The sequence below is a fragment of the Heloderma suspectum genome, chromosome 3 (genome assembly GCF_057233095.1).
Source record: "Heloderma suspectum isolate Gila_16-S chromosome 3, 16-S_ref, whole genome shotgun sequence".
In the NCBI taxonomy this organism is placed as follows: Eukaryota; Metazoa; Chordata; class Lepidosauria; order Squamata; family Helodermatidae; genus Heloderma; species Heloderma suspectum.
Window position 1 is genome coordinate 73112458 of NC_139460.1, and position 18363 is coordinate 73130820.

At 42.3% G+C, this 18363-nt stretch overlaps 1 protein-coding gene across 1 annotated transcript in view; it reads right to left on the reverse strand.

The window, feature by feature from the left end:
* The window catches only part of ROBO2 (roundabout guidance receptor 2), a 721099-nt gene that overhangs the window by 182953 nt on the left and 519783 nt on the right, over positions 1 to 18363 (reverse strand). The window contains exon 6 of the mRNA XM_084843509.1: positions 18156 to 18283. Within this exon, the coding sequence (XP_084699635.1) occupies positions 18156 to 18283 (128 nt within the window). The remainder of the gene's footprint in view (positions 1 to 18155; positions 18284 to 18363) is intronic.

An 18363-nucleotide genomic window follows, 5' to 3' on the forward strand; every position in this document is an offset into this window, starting at 1 on the left:
TTTCATTAGCAGGGACTCTGATGTCATCTGGTACCCCCCTCAGAATTCCCTGTCCCCTCTGAGCTTACCTGCAATCCTCACTGTAGCTGTGGGTGGAATGACTTTTCCAAGCAACAATATATTGTTCCATGTTGGAATACAAAGTATCTGGGATGACTTGGTCTGGAATGGGCAATTTAGACCTATTTGCTTTACCAAAGACATGCTCCTGGTGGAGATGAAAACTTCTAGAACTGGTTTGTTGATATGGATGGACACAGCTGCCTGAAATTTTTGGACTGCCCTTGGAGACTGTCACAATGAGCTCCTGCATTTCCAAATTTACCACTACACATGTGTGTGTGTGTGTAGTTCAATCCAGCTGGGTGTGTGGATGTTTCTGTTGGAGGGGGAGGGGGGAGATAGAATGAAGGAGCTTAGGGAAGGCTAATGGGTAATATTGAGGCACTAAGGGAGTGTGCAAGGGGGCTGTTTAAATGAGAAGGGATCTGTCCATGAGGGCTGGGTTGAGAGGGCGAAGCTTCAACAGAGTATCATATTTTGAAAACCTAAAATGTTTGTGTTTGAGTGAGTGAGTGAAAAATATTTTAACACCCCTGCATTTTTTCTCAGATGTCCAATTGAAATACCACTGCCTTACTCTCAGCTGCACTGTTTTTGGGTCCCAGTTGAAGGCTGTATAGCTTACAAGGTTGTATAATCTTAGAAGGGGGCGTGGCTGTGAGGGGGCGTGGCTGTGACTGTCACAAAGGGACCCTGCACTTCTGAATTTGCCACTACACTACTGCTCCCCACCACCGCCCCCTTGTAGCCAGTGCAGCTCTGTCTGCACTGGCTATGTCTCTGAGGCAGGGAAAAGGAGGTGGTCCTGGGAACAGGAAGAGGAGGAGACCGCAGAAGCTGCTTTATGCAGCTTCCTATCAGGTCTCTAGGCCCCTTCCCTCCCCCTCCCTGAAGCTGCACCTAAATAGGCAAAATTGCCCATCTGGGCAAAAATGCAGGGTGGCCAGAGCATGGAGGAGAGGGTGCTCCAGCCACCCTGCATAGGATAGTTGGCAGCCTATGATTTCGGAGGCTGGCGACTATCCAGATAGGATTGTGCCCTAAAAGCAACTTTAAAAACCATAAAAGCATAACCATTTTAAACTACCCTTTTAAAACCTAAGGAGAAGGCCTATTTTCAAGGCTTGCTATTCTAAATTCTTTTAACCCCCCCCCCACACCAAATAATGGTGAGTCTGGTCCCCCTAATAAATAATGAATAAGCCTCTGTTTGGTTCCCCATTATTGCCCATCCAAAGGCCTTTCCTTTATAGATAACATGGTGTAACACATTATTGATAATTCTGCTTGAGGTTTTCACCCCATTTTTGACTGAAACTAAAACCTGAGAAACCTGAGGGTAGTCTGGGCCCATAGCATTTTTCAAACTATTTGTAACCAAGCAGAAAGTGAGGTCTTTGGGTTACCCTTACTCTGAAGTCAGGTAATTATAACCACTTATATTCTATTTCTTTTCCTTTCCTCATAAATTAATATACTCATTTCTGCCTCCATGGTTCACCAGTACCCAAGCTAGGGAGGTCACATGGCCTCCCAATCCCCTGCCTTGCCATTTTCATAGTGCCACTGTCCACTCCTTATTTGGCAAATGCTAACTTCCTTGATCTTTGTCTTTCTCTATCTTTATGTTAGGCCTATTAGAATTAACATATTGGTCTACGTGCTAGGGGTTGATATGCCAATCAACCTTTTTTGTCTTTTGTAATTGTGTGTGCGCATGTGTGGTGTTAAAACATCTATTAAAAACCAAGGCTATATTTTTGGACTTTAATGGTGTTTGAGCTAATTTTCCCGCTTTAGAAATACCTGTTCCCTGCTTGATTTAAACACAGGGCATAAATCTACTGTATGCACACCACACCTCTTGTAAAGATCTGCTTAGCCTTGCATCCATCATTACATGTGTATTCATGCAAGTTCATGTGTGCATGTGAATGAAGACACATGGTAACACCAGTGGGAGTGTATCTGATTATTTTTCAAGGAAGGATCTAAGTCTTGACGTGCACCTTAATGTCCCATTGCTTAAGCAGCCCTACCTACAAGACCAAACTTCCCACGCCCCCCACTTTTAGAAACTGGGACAAAAATGCTATAAATTTAACAGACAGACTGCTTAGAGTTACCTCGTCTTATGTCTGTGTAGAATGGTCAAATTTATTTTATTAGATGTACTAGAAATAATATAATCTCTAAGCCAAGGAACAGCGCACAGCCAAAAGCTACTGTCAGCTGTAGAAGACAAAATTACACAAGGTGTAATTACAGCTGAGATATCCCATAGTCAACAATGGGGAAGTCCTTTTGGCATTCACTGACTGCATCCTAAGTATAGTCTCCCTCTCAATAGGAAAGGATAATTATGATGAGAGTCTTATTACAGATTAATACATATTAATATTAATACATCTCTCATGCATTCAGGATAATTAATAAAGGAGAGGGGCAAAGCTTAGGCTTTGCATGAACAAAGTTCCAATGTTGGAAAGATCTCTGCCTGAATCCTTGGAGAGTTTCTGCTAGTCAGAGTAGACATCTGGCAAAATGGACTGAAGTTCTGGTATTTTCTAAAGTGCTTTAATACTCGCTTGTGTGGACTAATCTTTGGTGGTCAGTGTTGAAAATCGCTTATATTCATTTTGGAATATTTTCTAATTGTTTATACTTTCCACACCTGGTAGAATAATCACTGTTATTTTTGGAAAACTAACACACTGGGTATTTTTAACACTGGATATTTGAAGCATTTTACCTCTTCCAATTAGATTTTCTCATGAGATAACAAAACTATGGATTAGATTAATTTCCCCCATTAAATTGTCACTCATTGTATTTAGAACAAACTCTTTGCACTGCATCAGTGAAACACAGCAAAAACATTTTTTCCTGAAAATATTAACTTATTCATCTGGAAAACCCATCTGACGAGTGCAATAACAGAAGTAAATGGTCTAAATAGGAATAAATACCCTGCTTCCAGAACCCATCTGTTGTAAACTCCTGTAGGAAATCTTTTCAAAAGCTTAAAATAAAAAGAACAGCTATTTCAGAGATGAGCAATACAGTTATTACTCATAATGTTTTGATTTGCTAATGGGAATCTGGTACAGAGCTGTTATATTCACCAGCTGCCATCTACCTCAGGCAGAACCATGCTTGACTTTGCATATGTACACTTAGTACCATATGCTAGGAATGGCTTGCTTTGACCAAACAGACAGAAATAATTCAAGCTTAAATTTTCACGCCTGTTCAAAAAAAAGATATGACAAGTACAGGTAAAGAATTAAATATCTGAAACTATCAACAACACTACAATCACCCTGCACCACATATACCCAAAGGATTTGTATATTGGGAGAAAATCATATTCAACATATTAGTTAAAGATTTATTTTAATTTATTTTTACCTGAAATACTGTAAAATAAAAGTAGTGATTTCAAAATCTTCATGATATATCAGATTTAATACTACTGCTGACCAGTATAATTAAGGTTCAAAAAAGTGCTGAAAATTCTGTATACTTACCTAGAGTTACCTCTCCACTGAACACCACATAGAGTAAAATATAACTTAAGTCTAGACCCATTGGAATGAATGGAACTTAACTTAGTCATGACTAACTTGAGCCTCATTCATTTCAAAGGGTCTACTCTGTGTAAAACATAGGTTGGATTTTACCCATAGATGTTCTACTAAACATTACATGCAGGACACTAGGTTCAACCCAAACAGTTCAAATGTAAATTTAGTACATGTAAATGTAAATCAGTTCAAATGTAAACCAGAAAATAAAAGCAACATTGGTAGATTTAATATTAGTGGTTATTAATTTGATCCTGTAGGAATATAGTTTTCAATAGCTGTTATTTTAGAGATCATACTTAAAATATAGATACAGAACTTTCAGACCTTTTTATGTAAGGAAAAATACAATACTGAAGGAGTTTATCTAAAACCAAGAAAACAGGATCCCCAAAATAGGCCTCTAAGAGGAAAAAATAGGGTAAACAAAAAATTATTTATTGATCCAATGTGTTTTGGATCCTTTTGTATGGTTCTTCATCAGGAAAATTGTAAATAATGAACACAGGAGACTGAAGAGTGAGCCCAATCTAATAGAAAAACATCATGATTTTAAATTTTACTGATGAAGGATTATATGAATGGGTCCAAATATGTTGCATCAATACATACTTTTTTGTTTACTCCATTGGTTGTTTTTTTTCTCTTGGTGGTTTATCTGAAGCCCACTTATGTCAATAGTTGTTCTTTGCATAGATTTCAATGTGGCTTTAAATCCGTAAGCTGGACCCTGGCCAATAGCCAAACATACATCCTCACCAACAACATTACCAAGTCTAGCCTCTTTTATCCAAACAATAGTCAAAATATTTTGATAGTCAGTGATTCAGATAAATAGGATCACTATTCAAACAAGGGTTATACCAAACAGAGGACACAAAATTATTTGGATAAATAGGAGCACTAGATAATCAAAGTCCATTATCAATCAAGTATAATCAAGTTACTAATTGGATAATTAAGTGCCAGAACAGATACAAGGTAATAATCTTTTCTAGCATATTCCTTGTCTATTAGATATGTAATAGTCAATAACTATTATAAACAGTCCTACATGGTTACAAAATGAAATATGAAGAACTGTATGAAGCCATGCTAACATGGATAGAAGGATGGTTACTTACCAACGGGGCGAGCTGGAGACATTATAATGGTGTGGTGAGAACATAACAAAATTAAAGAAAAAAAAAAGAAATTTTGTCAGAATGCATGCTGTGTAATGTTATGCTTTACTATGGATACTCAGTTGAACACCAAATTCACATACATAAGCCTTAGTTTAATGCCCTTTCTATTATTTAAATTAGAATAATTAAAACTGTATTTACTGAATGCAAGGACCTGTTTAGCATTTTAAAAATCTGTCTGGAACCAACTATCAGAGCAACACCTTTGATAGGTTTATATGCCATCATCAAATGCCATTGCTAATGCTTGATGGAAGTGAAGTAGCTTTACATTGGGCCAGACTTCTACACCTTGATGAATACATCATCCAAACTCAGAGACTACCAAATGTCAATCCAATAAAAGGGAAGCATCACTGTCTGATTTAAATACCAATTGAGTTTTAAGCATGGATGGTCAGAATTGCAGCACAGTTTGGAGAAAAGCCCAAGGCACCATTTTCCTCATTCAGTAATAGACACAAAAGCTCACATTCCCCTTTCCAGTCACTGACAGAGCTGATGAAAATATAACACATAACTTTGAATGACCATAGGGATTTCAACTCAGAACCTCCCAAATTGCTGCTGAGATAACTTCTAGTTTCTTTTGAAAATGTGGAATGATCGACAGGTTATTTATGCTTCAGACTGATACTAAGATTGAAAGCAGTTGCTGCAACAAGTGATTTCACTCTAGCAGTAGCCTGTCATTATATTAGAGTTGTTGGGTTGGTGAGGAGGGTAATGCTGTCAGCCCTGCTTTTACTCAGCATGTTTTAAAGGAGAGCTCTGGACTGCACAGTACTTTAAATATGGCAGAGAGGAAGCAGGCCTAATTTTATTAATTAATTTTCATTGGAAGGACAGATACTGAAGCTGAAGCTCAAATATTTTGGACACCTAATGAGAAGAGAAAACTCCCTGGAAAAGACCTGATGCTGGGAAAGACTGAGGGCAAAAGGAGAAGGGGACAGAAGAGGATGAGATGGCTAGATAGCATCACCGATGCAATGAATATGAACTTGAGCACACTCCGGGAGAGAGCGCAGGACAGGAAGGCCTGGCGTGCTATGGGCCATGGGGTCAAGAAGAGTCGGACACAACTTAACGACTGAACAACAACAACAAAATTGCTAACTTGCTTAATTTTTTAATTTCATTTCATTAGATTCAGAGGCAAGGTCTTTTAAAAACAACTCCATGTGTTGTGACATCTTTTGGTATATCCATTTCCCAATTTTCATACAAAACAAAACCCTTTAACTATTGTTTTTCTCTTCAGTACACTCTCTGCAGTGGTAAGACCCTTGACTACAGTTTCCCCTTTTGTAGACTGCAAAAACAAGTAGTGTCTATTGTCCTTGTTGATGATAATGATATCAAGTAGAGTAAACAAACAAACAAATAATATGAATTCAATGTTTTTAACCTTCTTCCTTACTTAAGCTTTTGAACTGGCTTTTCAGCATCTGACATACTACTTTCAAAACTGGACATTTGCCAGTATACAACCAGCAGTTAAGAAATGACATTTTCAGACCAAAGGGTTTTAAAATTAAATGTATTTACTACGTTTTCTAAAAGAACCATTAAACTAGTTCAGTATCCTTTTTCCATCTGTGGACAGATCTTTGAGGAAGATTATAGCGGAACAGAGTACTAATAAAGTATACCAATGCCAGTGTCAGGGTTGGATAGGAGCCCAGAGAGCTCCAAAGCAGTTCTGATTCTGAGGAAGAGTTAGAAACTGCGGGAGAGGATCCCGCACACGTTTCAGAGGAGCAGCCAGGGGGAGAGCCCCTCCTGGTGCACATTCCTGAGAGTGATAGTGACCCTGGCAGGGAGAGGGCAGAGCAACAGCAGTTTCTGGATGCTAGGCGCTGGTGCACCCTCAAGCGCGAGATGGTGGGCGCTGAGAGGTGGCGCTCAGCCCACTTGGTGCGTCGGCAACAGTGGTGTGCCCCACGGGAAAGGGGTGGACTCTCCCCTCCTAGCTCATAAGTACAGCGGTTTCTCACTTTCCCCTTCAAACAGAGATCAACTGATTCCTAAGGTTAGAACCTCGGAGTAGGCAGCCCTCTTAAGTCTTACTCGTAGGATCAAGCAATTAGCATAGCATCGTCATTAGGTTGAATGGGAATAAAGCCTTGGAAAATAGCCCTATTGTCTGCGTGTTGATTCCGGCTACCTGAGGCTTTCAGAAGGCAACAGGGAGCGACCTCCTGACAGCCAGGCAGAAACTGACATTGCCCATGTCCAATACAAATACACTTCTAGTTATGGCAATTGTTCTTTAGGATTGTGTTCTTGCATGGCATTTTTGATGTAACCCAACCCAAGGAAATTGACAGGAGAGAGTGGCGGTTGCATAGTTCAGGCGAAAAAAGATACAAAGGCAATGACTGGAAAGGTGAGCTGAAGTTGTAGCTGGCATAATTGGATTTGTGAAATTAAAGCATTCCTACTGCAAAGCTTTTAAGTGAGCATTCAGGAGTCCAAACTAATTTCTCTTGTTTTTGTACCTTTAGGAAATGTCCTATTGAGCAGATTGATCCTATGCATATTTTCTAGGAAGGAAACCCACTGATTTCATGAGTTAATATTCATGGGATTGCAGCTTTAGTGATACAAGGCAGGAGCTTTATTAATGTGATTCAAGTGCCATTATGTTCTTTTTAAAATACATAATTTATGTCAAGAGAGTGACGATACAAAACGAAAAAAAGGTTTAAAAACCTAGGATTGTGTCTGAAATACTGTGATTGCTTTAAGTTCTTATTGAGTTTAATGGTACAGGAAAGGAAGTTTTATCCTTTTACACTTTCTTTGGCTCAACTAAATGCATTTCAACAATGGACATTTCTCAAGTGTTGATTTCCAAGGTAAATTCAATCTGGGATGTGAGCCAAATTTTTCCCATTTTATTTTTGTGGGTTCCTATAACCTAGCCCTCTCCAATATGTTTTGGACCACAATTCCCAGCATTCCTGATCACTGGCCATGCCGATTGGAATTTATGGGAGCTGAAGTTCAAAACATGAAGAGGGTACCAGGCTGGGGAAGGCTGTTATAACTTACAGTATTTAAGAATTTTAAAAACAGAATCCAGCAGGTAGAAGTAGATGACATTAAGAACATAAGAACAGCCATGCTGGATCAGACCAAGGGTCCATCTAGTCCAGCATTCTGTTCATAAAGTGGCCAACCACCTTTTGACCAGGCACCCACAATCAGGGCATGACCGCAACAGCACCGTCCCACCCATGTTCCCCAGAAACTGGTGTATATAAGCTCACTGCTTCTGGTACTGGGGGTAGCACATAGCCATCAAGACTAGTAGCCACTGATGGCCTTTTCCTCCAGGAATTTGTCTAACCCCCTTTTAAAGCAATCCAAATTGGTGGCCAGCACTACATCATGGGGTAGCGAATTCCATAGTTTATGTGATGTGTGAACAAGTACTTCCTTTTATCTGTCCTGAATCTCCCACCAATCAGCATCATAGGATGACCCCAGGTTCTAGTATTTTCAGAGAGGGAGAAAAATGTCTCCCTATCCACATTCTCCACACCATGCATAATTTTGTAGACCTCTATCATGTCTCCCCTTATCCTCCTTTTTTCTAAGCTAAACAAACCTTCTCCCATAGGGGAGATGCTCCAGCCCCTTGATCGTTTTAGTTGTCCCCTGTCTGCACTTTTTCCAGCTCTACAATATCTTTTTTTAGGTGTGGTGACCAGGACTGTGCACAGTATTCCAAGTGTGGTCGCACCATAGGGGCAGTTTGATATTGGCAGTTTTATTCTCAATTCCTTTTCTAATAATGCCTAACATGGAGTTTTCCTTTTTTACAGCTGCTGCACACTGGGTTGACTTTTTCATTAAGCTGTTCATCACAACCCCAAGATCTCTTTCTTGATCGGTCACTGCTAGCTCAGCTCCCATCAGGTTATTCTTGAAGTTGGGATTTTTTGCCCCAACATGCATCACTTTACACTTGTATACACTGAACTGCATTTGCCATTTAGATGCCCATTCTCCCAGTGTGAAGGAATCCTTTTGGAGCTCTTCATAATCCTTTTTGTTTTAACCACCCTAAAAAATTTGGTGTCATCCACTAACTTGGCCACTTCACTGCTCACTCCTAATTCCAGATCATTTATGAACAGGTTGAAAATCATTGGTCCTTATACAGATCCTTGTAGGACCCCACTATTTACTTCCCTCCATTGGGAGAATTTACCATTTATTCCTACTCTCTGCTTTCTGTTCTTTAACCAGTTACTGATCTGTAAGAGGGCCTGTCCTGTTATGACTGCTAAGTTTGCTCAGGAGTCTTTGGTGAGGGACTTTGTCAAAAGCCTTTTGGAAGTCCAAGTAAACTGTGTCTACCAGATCACCTCTGTGTACATGTTTATTGACACTCTCAAAGAATTCTAAAAGGTTACTGAGGCAGGACTTACCTTTGCGGAAACCATGTTGATTCTTTTTCAGCAGGGCTTGTCCTTCTATATGCTTACTAATTTTATTTTAAATAATGCCTTCAACCAATTTACCCAGAACAGATGTTAAGCTAACTGGCCTGTAATTTCCCGGAACCTCCCGGATCCCTTTTTGAAAATTGGTGTTACATTGGCCATCTTCCAGGCCTCTGGAATAGAGGCTGATCTTAGGGACATGTTGCATATTTTGGTTAGCAGTTCAGCAATTTCATATTTGAGTTCTTTGAGAACTCTAGGATGGATACCATCTGGGCCCAGTGACATATTTGCTTTCAATTTATCAATGAGGTTGAGAACTTCATCTTTTGTCACTACTATTTGCCTCAGTTCCTCAGACTCCCTTCTGAAAATGGTTTTCACCATCACCATTACGTGACTGGTTTTATATTTTATATAATGTATTTTAATGTTTTTTTTTAATTTTTGTGAACCGCCCAGGGAGCTTCGGCTATGGGGCAGTATAGAAATATAATAAATGAAATGAATGAAACATCCGTTCAGGCCCAGGTATCTGTCCTTTATCTTCTGCAGTGAAGACAGATGAAAATAATTCATTCAGCTTCTCTGCAATCTCCTTGTCCTCCTTTGGTACTCCTTTGACTCCATTGTCATCCAAGGGTCTTTGACAGTACAGAAATTAGTAGGGATGTGTCTCCACTACATTGCTCCTTCAGCAAATCCTGCTGATTGGGCTCAGTACTACTGTTTGAGAAGAAAGGAAAGCAGGCTAAACAAAACAGAAGTATGTCTTACTTGTTGCCCCTATCTGCCATGGAGAACTCCACCATAACCACCTGGTATCCTGACCACAGCAACTTGGCCAGAGAACCATTAGAAACTGGGAGCCTCTGGTACAGCAAGAAATTCCATTTACACAGCCAGTAGCTTTGTAGATGACGAAGAGAATAGCTATTTTATAGTTGTTTCTAGAATGCTGATGGGAAGTTCTGTTTCCACCCTTTGTGTCTAAAGCAGAGGTGGGCAACTTGTTTAGGCCTACAACTCCCATCTGCCCTAGTCAGCATAATCAATCGTGAGGAATGATGGAAGCTGCAGCCCAAAACATCTGGAGGGCCACAATTTGCCCACTCCTACTGTAAAGGAAGGGTCCATCTTGCCATTCAGTACAAGGTAACTGTTAATTATGGGCTAAAGCATGGGCAAAGCAATGGGGTGGATGCTACATAAATGCCTAGTGAAGCTGTTCATAAAGAACAGTTCATAATTATACATTACTAGAATAGCCAGAAATGAAGAGTAACTGACCAAGGACTTAGATGACAGGCAGAAATGCTACACAGGTAATCAATATTACAACCCAATGCACATTTACTTGTGGTAAGCTCAGCTGAATAGAATGGGATCTACTTTTTAAGTTAAAAAGCAGAGGATGAGGCTTGGCATGAATGTAACTGGGCACATTACTGCAGTTCTTTTTAAAATTAGTTTTCAACATGACATAATAATGTAATAAAGTCTTCTAGAGAATGAAAGTTCAAATGGCAGCATCCCCATTATACACACATGGTGCATGATTTCTGTGAAAATGGGGGTTTGACTACATACTTCTATTGGACTCAGCCTGGACTCCTGACTTCAAATTTTATATCCCTGGTTTTTCTAATTTCTTTTATGTCTCAAATGTTTTACATATATTTGCAATGTAGCACCGTCTTCCACTGTACTGAATAAACACTATACCAATAGCTAGTGAAATTAGAAAGCCAGGGTAGGAAGATAATGAGAAATCTTCTTTCATGTAGGAAAATCAATTAATTTATACATTTTCCTTTTTTTCACCTTAATTTGCTCTAGTTCAAGCTCCAGTGAGTTCAACAGATTCATTGTCCCCTTTTTTCTACTCACTACTCATATAGCTATGTTAACCTGTAGTGTAAGGAAATTATTTGCCTCTATAATGTGTGGTGTAGATGAAGTTATGAGGGAATGTAGCTAATCAGTGACTAATGTTATCACTTCCACACACAAAAAAGGGAGTGGGAGGATCCTATTTCCCCCCCAAATGGAAATCTTCTGCCTGCTTTTCTCAAATTAGAAAATGGAAATCTATTCAGCAAAGACAAGCAGTCTGTGAACTTGTTTTGCAGATTAAAGGAGAAAACCTTTGCAGTGTAACTTATTATCCAAAGTGAGTATTAACAGTAATATTTTAGCAGCCGGATTACCACAAAAGCTCTCTCTTTTGTGATATCTGAACAAGTCCCCACCTCCTCCACCTCTTATGAAGCCACTAGGTTAACTCCCCCTTTCTTTTTTGCTCCAGATTCATCAAATTAAAGTGAACAGTGTCTATGCATTAAATGATGGAAATGGAAGCTGGCGTCTTAGGTCAGTTGACCCCTGTTCTAATAAAGCAATCCATAGAGACTTTGATCATCCGATTAAATGTGTATAAAAGAGAAAGACCACTGATAAAGCAAAAAATGTTTTTATTAACCTTTCACAGCTCTACGGAACCTACAGCACACACTGATAAATTGTAAAATAGTGTCTGTGTGATATCCATTTGTAATACATATGTGCGTGTATAAGGATATATGTGTGCATTGCATGTCAACATGTGAACACACATACATCTACCTGAGCTTCCTATAGATATTTAGCATAGCATTTTCAGAGTGGATTCACACTAGTGCTTGCCTTAATATGGTTGCTATTCTGATTCCGCTCAAGGCTGATTTCCACATGCATTATGCTTTTGCAAATGGTTCAATGTGTGTGCAGGATTTAGGAAAAATGTATTCAGTCTCTAGCCGTTCATGAGATTAGTGTATTGGGGGATTCTGTAACGAAATAATAGCACCTCTAACTGGAACCATACCAACTGAATTGAAAGATACATTTGCCAAAGAAGTTCACACTTAGTTATGAAAAACACAGACACCAGAAGTAGGGATGCATGAGAAATTCATTTCAGTTAATTTTTTACCAGAATTTTCCCAGTTCACACCTCCAGGAACCAAATGCGGACCCCAGTACAATCGTGGTCAAAGTCCAGAGATTTCTGAGCTTGCACTATTGATATGTTCGGAAATAAATGTTCAAAAAATGTGTACATTTTTAAAATGCACATGAAAAAATGCATACTTTTGAAAAATGTGCACAAAGATGCTTTAATCAATGGGATAAACGCGCGCAGTTTAAAAATGCATGTTTTTCAATATGTACACATCAATTGTGTACGTTTTTAATGAGCATATTTTAGTGTGCACAATTGATTATTTATTTATTTATTTATTTATTTATTATTAAATTTATTAATCACCCATCTGGCTGGTCACCCAGCCACTCTGGGCGATGTACAACATACCATAAAACAATTTAAAACAATAAAATTCTACCATAAAAATTTTTTAAAAATACCCTAACCCACCCCAAATGCCTGCCTGAACAACCACGTTTTTAATGCATGACGGAAGCTCATTAAAGAGGGGGCATGACGGAGTTCCCTAGGGAGGGAGTTCCACAGAGTGGGGGCCACCACAGAAAAGGCCCTCTCCCTTGTCCCCACCAGTCTAGCTGTCCTGGCTGATGGGACAGAGACAGAGAGAAGGCCATCCGAGGCTGATCTTGTTAAGCGGCCTGTCTGGTGTTGATGGAGACGCTCCTTAAGATAGGCTGGGCCGGAACCATATAGGGTTTTAAAGGTCAAAACCAACACCTTGAATTTGGCCCGGAAAACAACTGGTAACCAGTGCAACTCCTTCAGCACTGGAGTGATGTGATCTCGCCGGCGGCTGCCTTTAATCAGACGAGCCGCTGTGTTCTGTACCAGCTGCAGCTTCCGAACCGTCTTCAAGGGTAACCCCACGTAGAGCACATTACAGTAGTCTAAACGAGAGGAGACCAGGGCATGTACTACCGATGGGAGCAGATGGTCGGGAAGGAAGGGGCGCAGCCGCTGTATCAGATGGAGTTGATACAACGCTGTCCGGCTCACAGCTGACACCTGAGCCTCCATGGACAGCTGGGAGTCCAAAATGACCCCTAGGCTGCGGACCTGGTCTTTCAAGGGTATCCGTACCCCATTCAGCACCAGGTCAACATCCCCCAGCCTCCTCTTGTCTCCCACCAAAAGTACCTCGGTCTTGTCAGGGTTCAGCTTCAGCTTATTCCTCCCCATCCAGCCACTCACCGTCTCCAGACATTTGGACAGGGATTCTACGGCCAACCTTGGTGAAGATTTGAATGAGAGGTAGAGCTGCGTGTCATCCACATATTGATGACACCACACCCCAAACCTCCTGATGATAGCCCCCAGCGGCTTCACATAGATGTTAAATAGCATCGGGGAGAGGTTGGAACCCTGTGGCACCCCACAAGTAAGTAGCCACGGGTCCGAAACCTCCTCTCCCAGTGCTACCCTCTGGTACCTGCTGGAGAGGAAGGACCGGAACCACTGCAGTACAGTGTCTCCAATGCCCAACCCCTCCAGGCGGTCCAGGAGGATACCGTGGTCAACAGTATCAAAAGCCGCTGAGAGGTCGAGGATAACAAGAAAGGAGCATTCACCCCTATCCAGAGCCCTCCTCATATCATCCACCAAGGTGACCAAGGCCGTTTCTGTCCCATGCCCAGGCCTGAAGCCCGATTGAAATGGGTCTAGATAATCAGTTTCTTCCAAGTGTGCCTTCAACTGCACCGCACCACCCGCTCAATCACCTTGCCCAAAAATGGCAGATTTGAGACTGGGCGAAAGTTGTTCAGAACTTGAGGATCCAAGGAAGGCTTCTTTAAGAGCGGTCTTATCACTGCCTCCTTGAGGGCTGATGGCATCACTCCCACCTCAAGGGAGGCGTTCACCACCGCCTTGATCCCCTCACCCAGTCCCTCTCTGCAGCTCATAATGAGCCAAGATGGGCAAGGATCAAGTAAGCAGGTGGTTGGCCTTACAGATGAAAGCACCTTGTCCACTTCATCAGGAGGAAGAAGCTGGAACCGATCCCACAAAACCGGTTTGCCACAGGCCGCCTCTTGCTCACTAACTGTATCCACAGCGTGCAGAGTAACACACCTAATCTGATCAATTTTATCTTTAAAGTGCCTTGCCAAAGCCTCACAGGAGGCCTTAGAATGCTCCAGTGGTTCCGGAGCCACAGGACTGACCAGGCTCCGGACCACTTGGAACAGTCTCCTGGGACAGCACTCTGCAGATGCGATGGAGGCAGCATAATATTCCTTTTTTGCTGCCTTCACCGCCACGTGATAGGCTGAAGATACAGCTCTAGCCCGTGTCTGATCGTCTTTGGAGCGAGACTTCCGCCACCGGCGCTCTAGCCGTCTCACCTCCTGTTTCAGAGCTCGTAACCGCGGATTGAACTATGGTGCAGTCCGAGCCCTGTTCAGGGGGAAAGGGTGTTTCGGAGCCACCCGATCTAATGCCCCAGTGATTGCGGCATTCCAGCCACCTACCAGGGTCTCGACCGAGTGGCCGTTGGCATGCCCCAGAGAATCCCCAAGCGCGTTCAGGAATCCATTTGGATCCATAAGACGCCTGGGGCGGACCATTTTAATGGGTCCTCCACCCCTGCGGAGGGGTTGTGGAACCGAGAAGCCCAACGTCACCAGATAGTGATCTGACCATGACAAAGGGGTGGTGGATATACCCCCGACTTCCAGATCACTCCCCGCTTCTCCAGAAACAAACACAAGGTCTAGTGCATGACCGGCTACATGGGTGGGCCCAGTTAGAATATGGTGCAGCTCCCAGGAGGCCATGGTCTCCGTGAAGTCCCGAGGTGCTCCTGTGAGGATGGCCTCCGAATGTACGTTGAAGTCCCCCAACACCAGTAAGTTAGGGGACTGTACACGCACATCAGAGACCACCTCAAGCACCTCGGCCAGGGAGTCAGTCATGCAGCGGGGTGGACGGTACACGAGCAGAATCCCCAGACTGCCCTTCGGGCCCAACCTCCAGTACATGCACTCAGCAACCTTGGTCTCCCGGAGAGGGGGTCTGGTGAAGACCAAGGACTCTCGGTAGATAACAGCCACTCCCCCTCCCCGATCCCCAGCCCTCGGCTGCTGTGCATACGAAAATCCGGCTGGACACATGGCTGCAAGGGTTGGAGCAGCAGCCTCGGCCAGCCAGGTCTCCGTAATACATGCCAGGTCTGTGCCCTCATCCAGGATCATGTCATGGATGAGGGAGGTTTTCTGGGTAACAGACCTGGCATTGCAGAGCAGCAAACGAAGGCCAGAAGATGGGGTCACGCCTCCCCCAGCCATCCTTTGGCTCTGGACAGGCCCGGAGCAGGGGACAGATACTACACATCTCTCCCTTGTTCCCCTTACCTGGCATGGCCTGCCCCTAGAGCTCCGCCAGCCCTTGCCGCCCAGCCTCGGTATGTTCTGGCCCCCAACACTCCCCCCACTGCCTCCATCAGGTGGACACATGCCCCCTCGCTCCCGCCTATCAGGCAGGCTACCCACCCCTAAAAACACAACAAAATCCCCCCCAACAAAATAAAACAAACAAACAAAACAATTAAAATCCCCTTAAAAATGCCAGGCAGGAGTCCACAGGGAAGGCCTGGTGGTGGTGGCGGCGGCGGCGGCGGCGGCAGCAGCAGCAGCAGCAGGCCCAGCAGCAGCAAGCATGCCTCTTCCCTGGTGGTGGTGGTGGTGGCTTCTCCTGCAGGCCCTGGCTCTCCCAGGCCACCTCAGCCAGCCAGGTTATGTAGCCCCTCCAGGGAGGGGCAGGTGGAGCAGCACAGCTGGCTCGGTACCTGGGGGCCTGGTCCTGCAGGGACTGGCGGTCTGCCAGGCAGAAGTCCACAGGAAAGGCCTGGTGGTGGTGGCAGCGGCGGCACATATTGAAAAATGTGCATAAAAATATGTATGGATTTTTGTGCAAAAAGGAAAACATTTTGCAATCTGATACAGAGACGGATCAGAATGGGCTTCAAGGTGCAATTTGGAGAACCTCGACATGCTCACGTTTTGCTGATTCATACATCCCTAACCAGACGTAGGAGAATGAATAAAATTCCACCAGAAATTCTGCTCTAAAAAGAAACCATCAGAGAGCAAGACAGATAGATTCATTTATTTATTTATTTATTAGATTTATATCCCACTTTTCTTCCATCAAGGTGGCTACATGTGGTCCCCAGGTGGTTTCCCTTTCAAGCACTGACCAGAACCAGACCTGCTTAGCTTCAGGCTGCCTCCTGTGTCTTAAGACCATGCTCTGGGACCCTCTTGAGTAAATATTTGATCTACAACCTATTCCCAGTGAAGGCACCCTTTGGTCTCCATAAAGATATATTCCCCAATACCTCTGTTCTGCTACCAATCTCCTTTTTCCATTTTTATCTCTCTAGCTTGGAAATGTATTATTCACTCCTCTTCCTCTCCTGCATTTATTCACTACACTCATCCTATCCCTTCTTCTGTATAGGCATCTCGCACACACTTCAGAACTTCTAAGCTCAAAGAATTCCTTCATCCTTCTTGTCCTCTTCCATTTTCTACATGACACAGAAAATAACTTGTCCCAAGAGGTTTCTTGTCCCAAGAGATTTCCATGACTCATGAGGTTAGGATAATGTACACTGAGCTAGCACCTACTCATTAAGTAAGTTCTTCCTAATAAAATGTTCTCAGCAACCAGTTGAAGATACTGCTATGAATGTTTCTGTCATATTCTAACTTACTCAGGGAAATAAAACCATCACATATTTTCTTTATGGTTGCTTCTTCAAGGTCAGTTGTTATGCACAGAAATATAGCCAAGTTTGGATCCATCCATTCCCCCTTAGAAGACTTAATTGCCATTACTTTGAAGAAGGGGACTTCATATCTTTCTGCCACTGTGGGCCTTTTTTTTTCTATCTGTGATGTGTTAAAGGCAGGCAACATAACTTTCTACAAGCACATAAACTGGAGAATAATGATAAATCCAGGTATATTATTGTACCTAACATGGTCAACTATGAGCATATTGGAATCATCATAGATAGCAAAACACAAACCAAAAAGAATAAACTAAAAACAAGCTTTTAAAAAATCCAAGTATTTAAGATGATTCAGACACTGATCAGGGTCATATTTTCTAAGCCTCAGATCATTTTCTCTAATGTAAACGCAGAGTTTATGAGCTTAAATGCTCTTCTGAGTAGCCTCTCTTGTATTAGAAATTAAAGGCACACAATTCCCTTTTTAATCATTATAAAGCAAGGGTGGGCAACTTTTGGCCCTCCAGACGTTTTGGCCTACAACTCCCATCAGCCTAGCCAGCATAACTAATGGTAAGAGATGTTAGAAGTTAAGGGACAAAACACCCGGAGGGCCACACATTATCCACCCTTGTTATAAAGGGATGGGCCTGTAGTTCACTGATAGAGTGTATTCTTCGCAAGTACAAGGCCCTATGTTCAACCCCTTAGCATGTTCACTGAAAGATACTGGAGTTAGAGAAATCCTCTGCTTGGATTTTCTCAGTATGACAGCAGTTTATATCCAAAATCAGCCTCCCACAACCTGGCACCCCCCAGAAATTTTGCATTACAACTCCTGTCATGGCCACTTTGGATGAGGTTGATTAGAGTTGCAGTCCAAAACATCTGGCGGTGCTAGGTTGGGAATGTTGTCCTAAACTATAATCTTCAATTAATTACCCAACTAACGTCAGTAGAAAAAAGTGAAGGATAGTAAGAAAAAAAAAATCCAGAAGTTCTTTTAATATATTTTTAAAACCTAACCTCAATTATTTAGACAGATGCTTCCCAAAATGATCAGATTTGTATTGTTTCAGAAAACAGAAGCACAATATACACATTGTAGTCTTTTCCAAAGACTTCAGGACTCACCTCGAACTGTGAGAGTAGCAGATGCTTCAACTTTTCCAACTCTGTTTTCAGCTATGCATGTATAGGTCCCCTCATCTGAGCTCATTGCCTTTTTAATACGCAAGGTGTAGTCATCTTTGATGTCATATCTGCATTTGAAACAGAGAAGGTGAAAATCACTGCTCAGCTTAATTTCTCGCCAGGACTATACTAGACTTATTCTATCTTG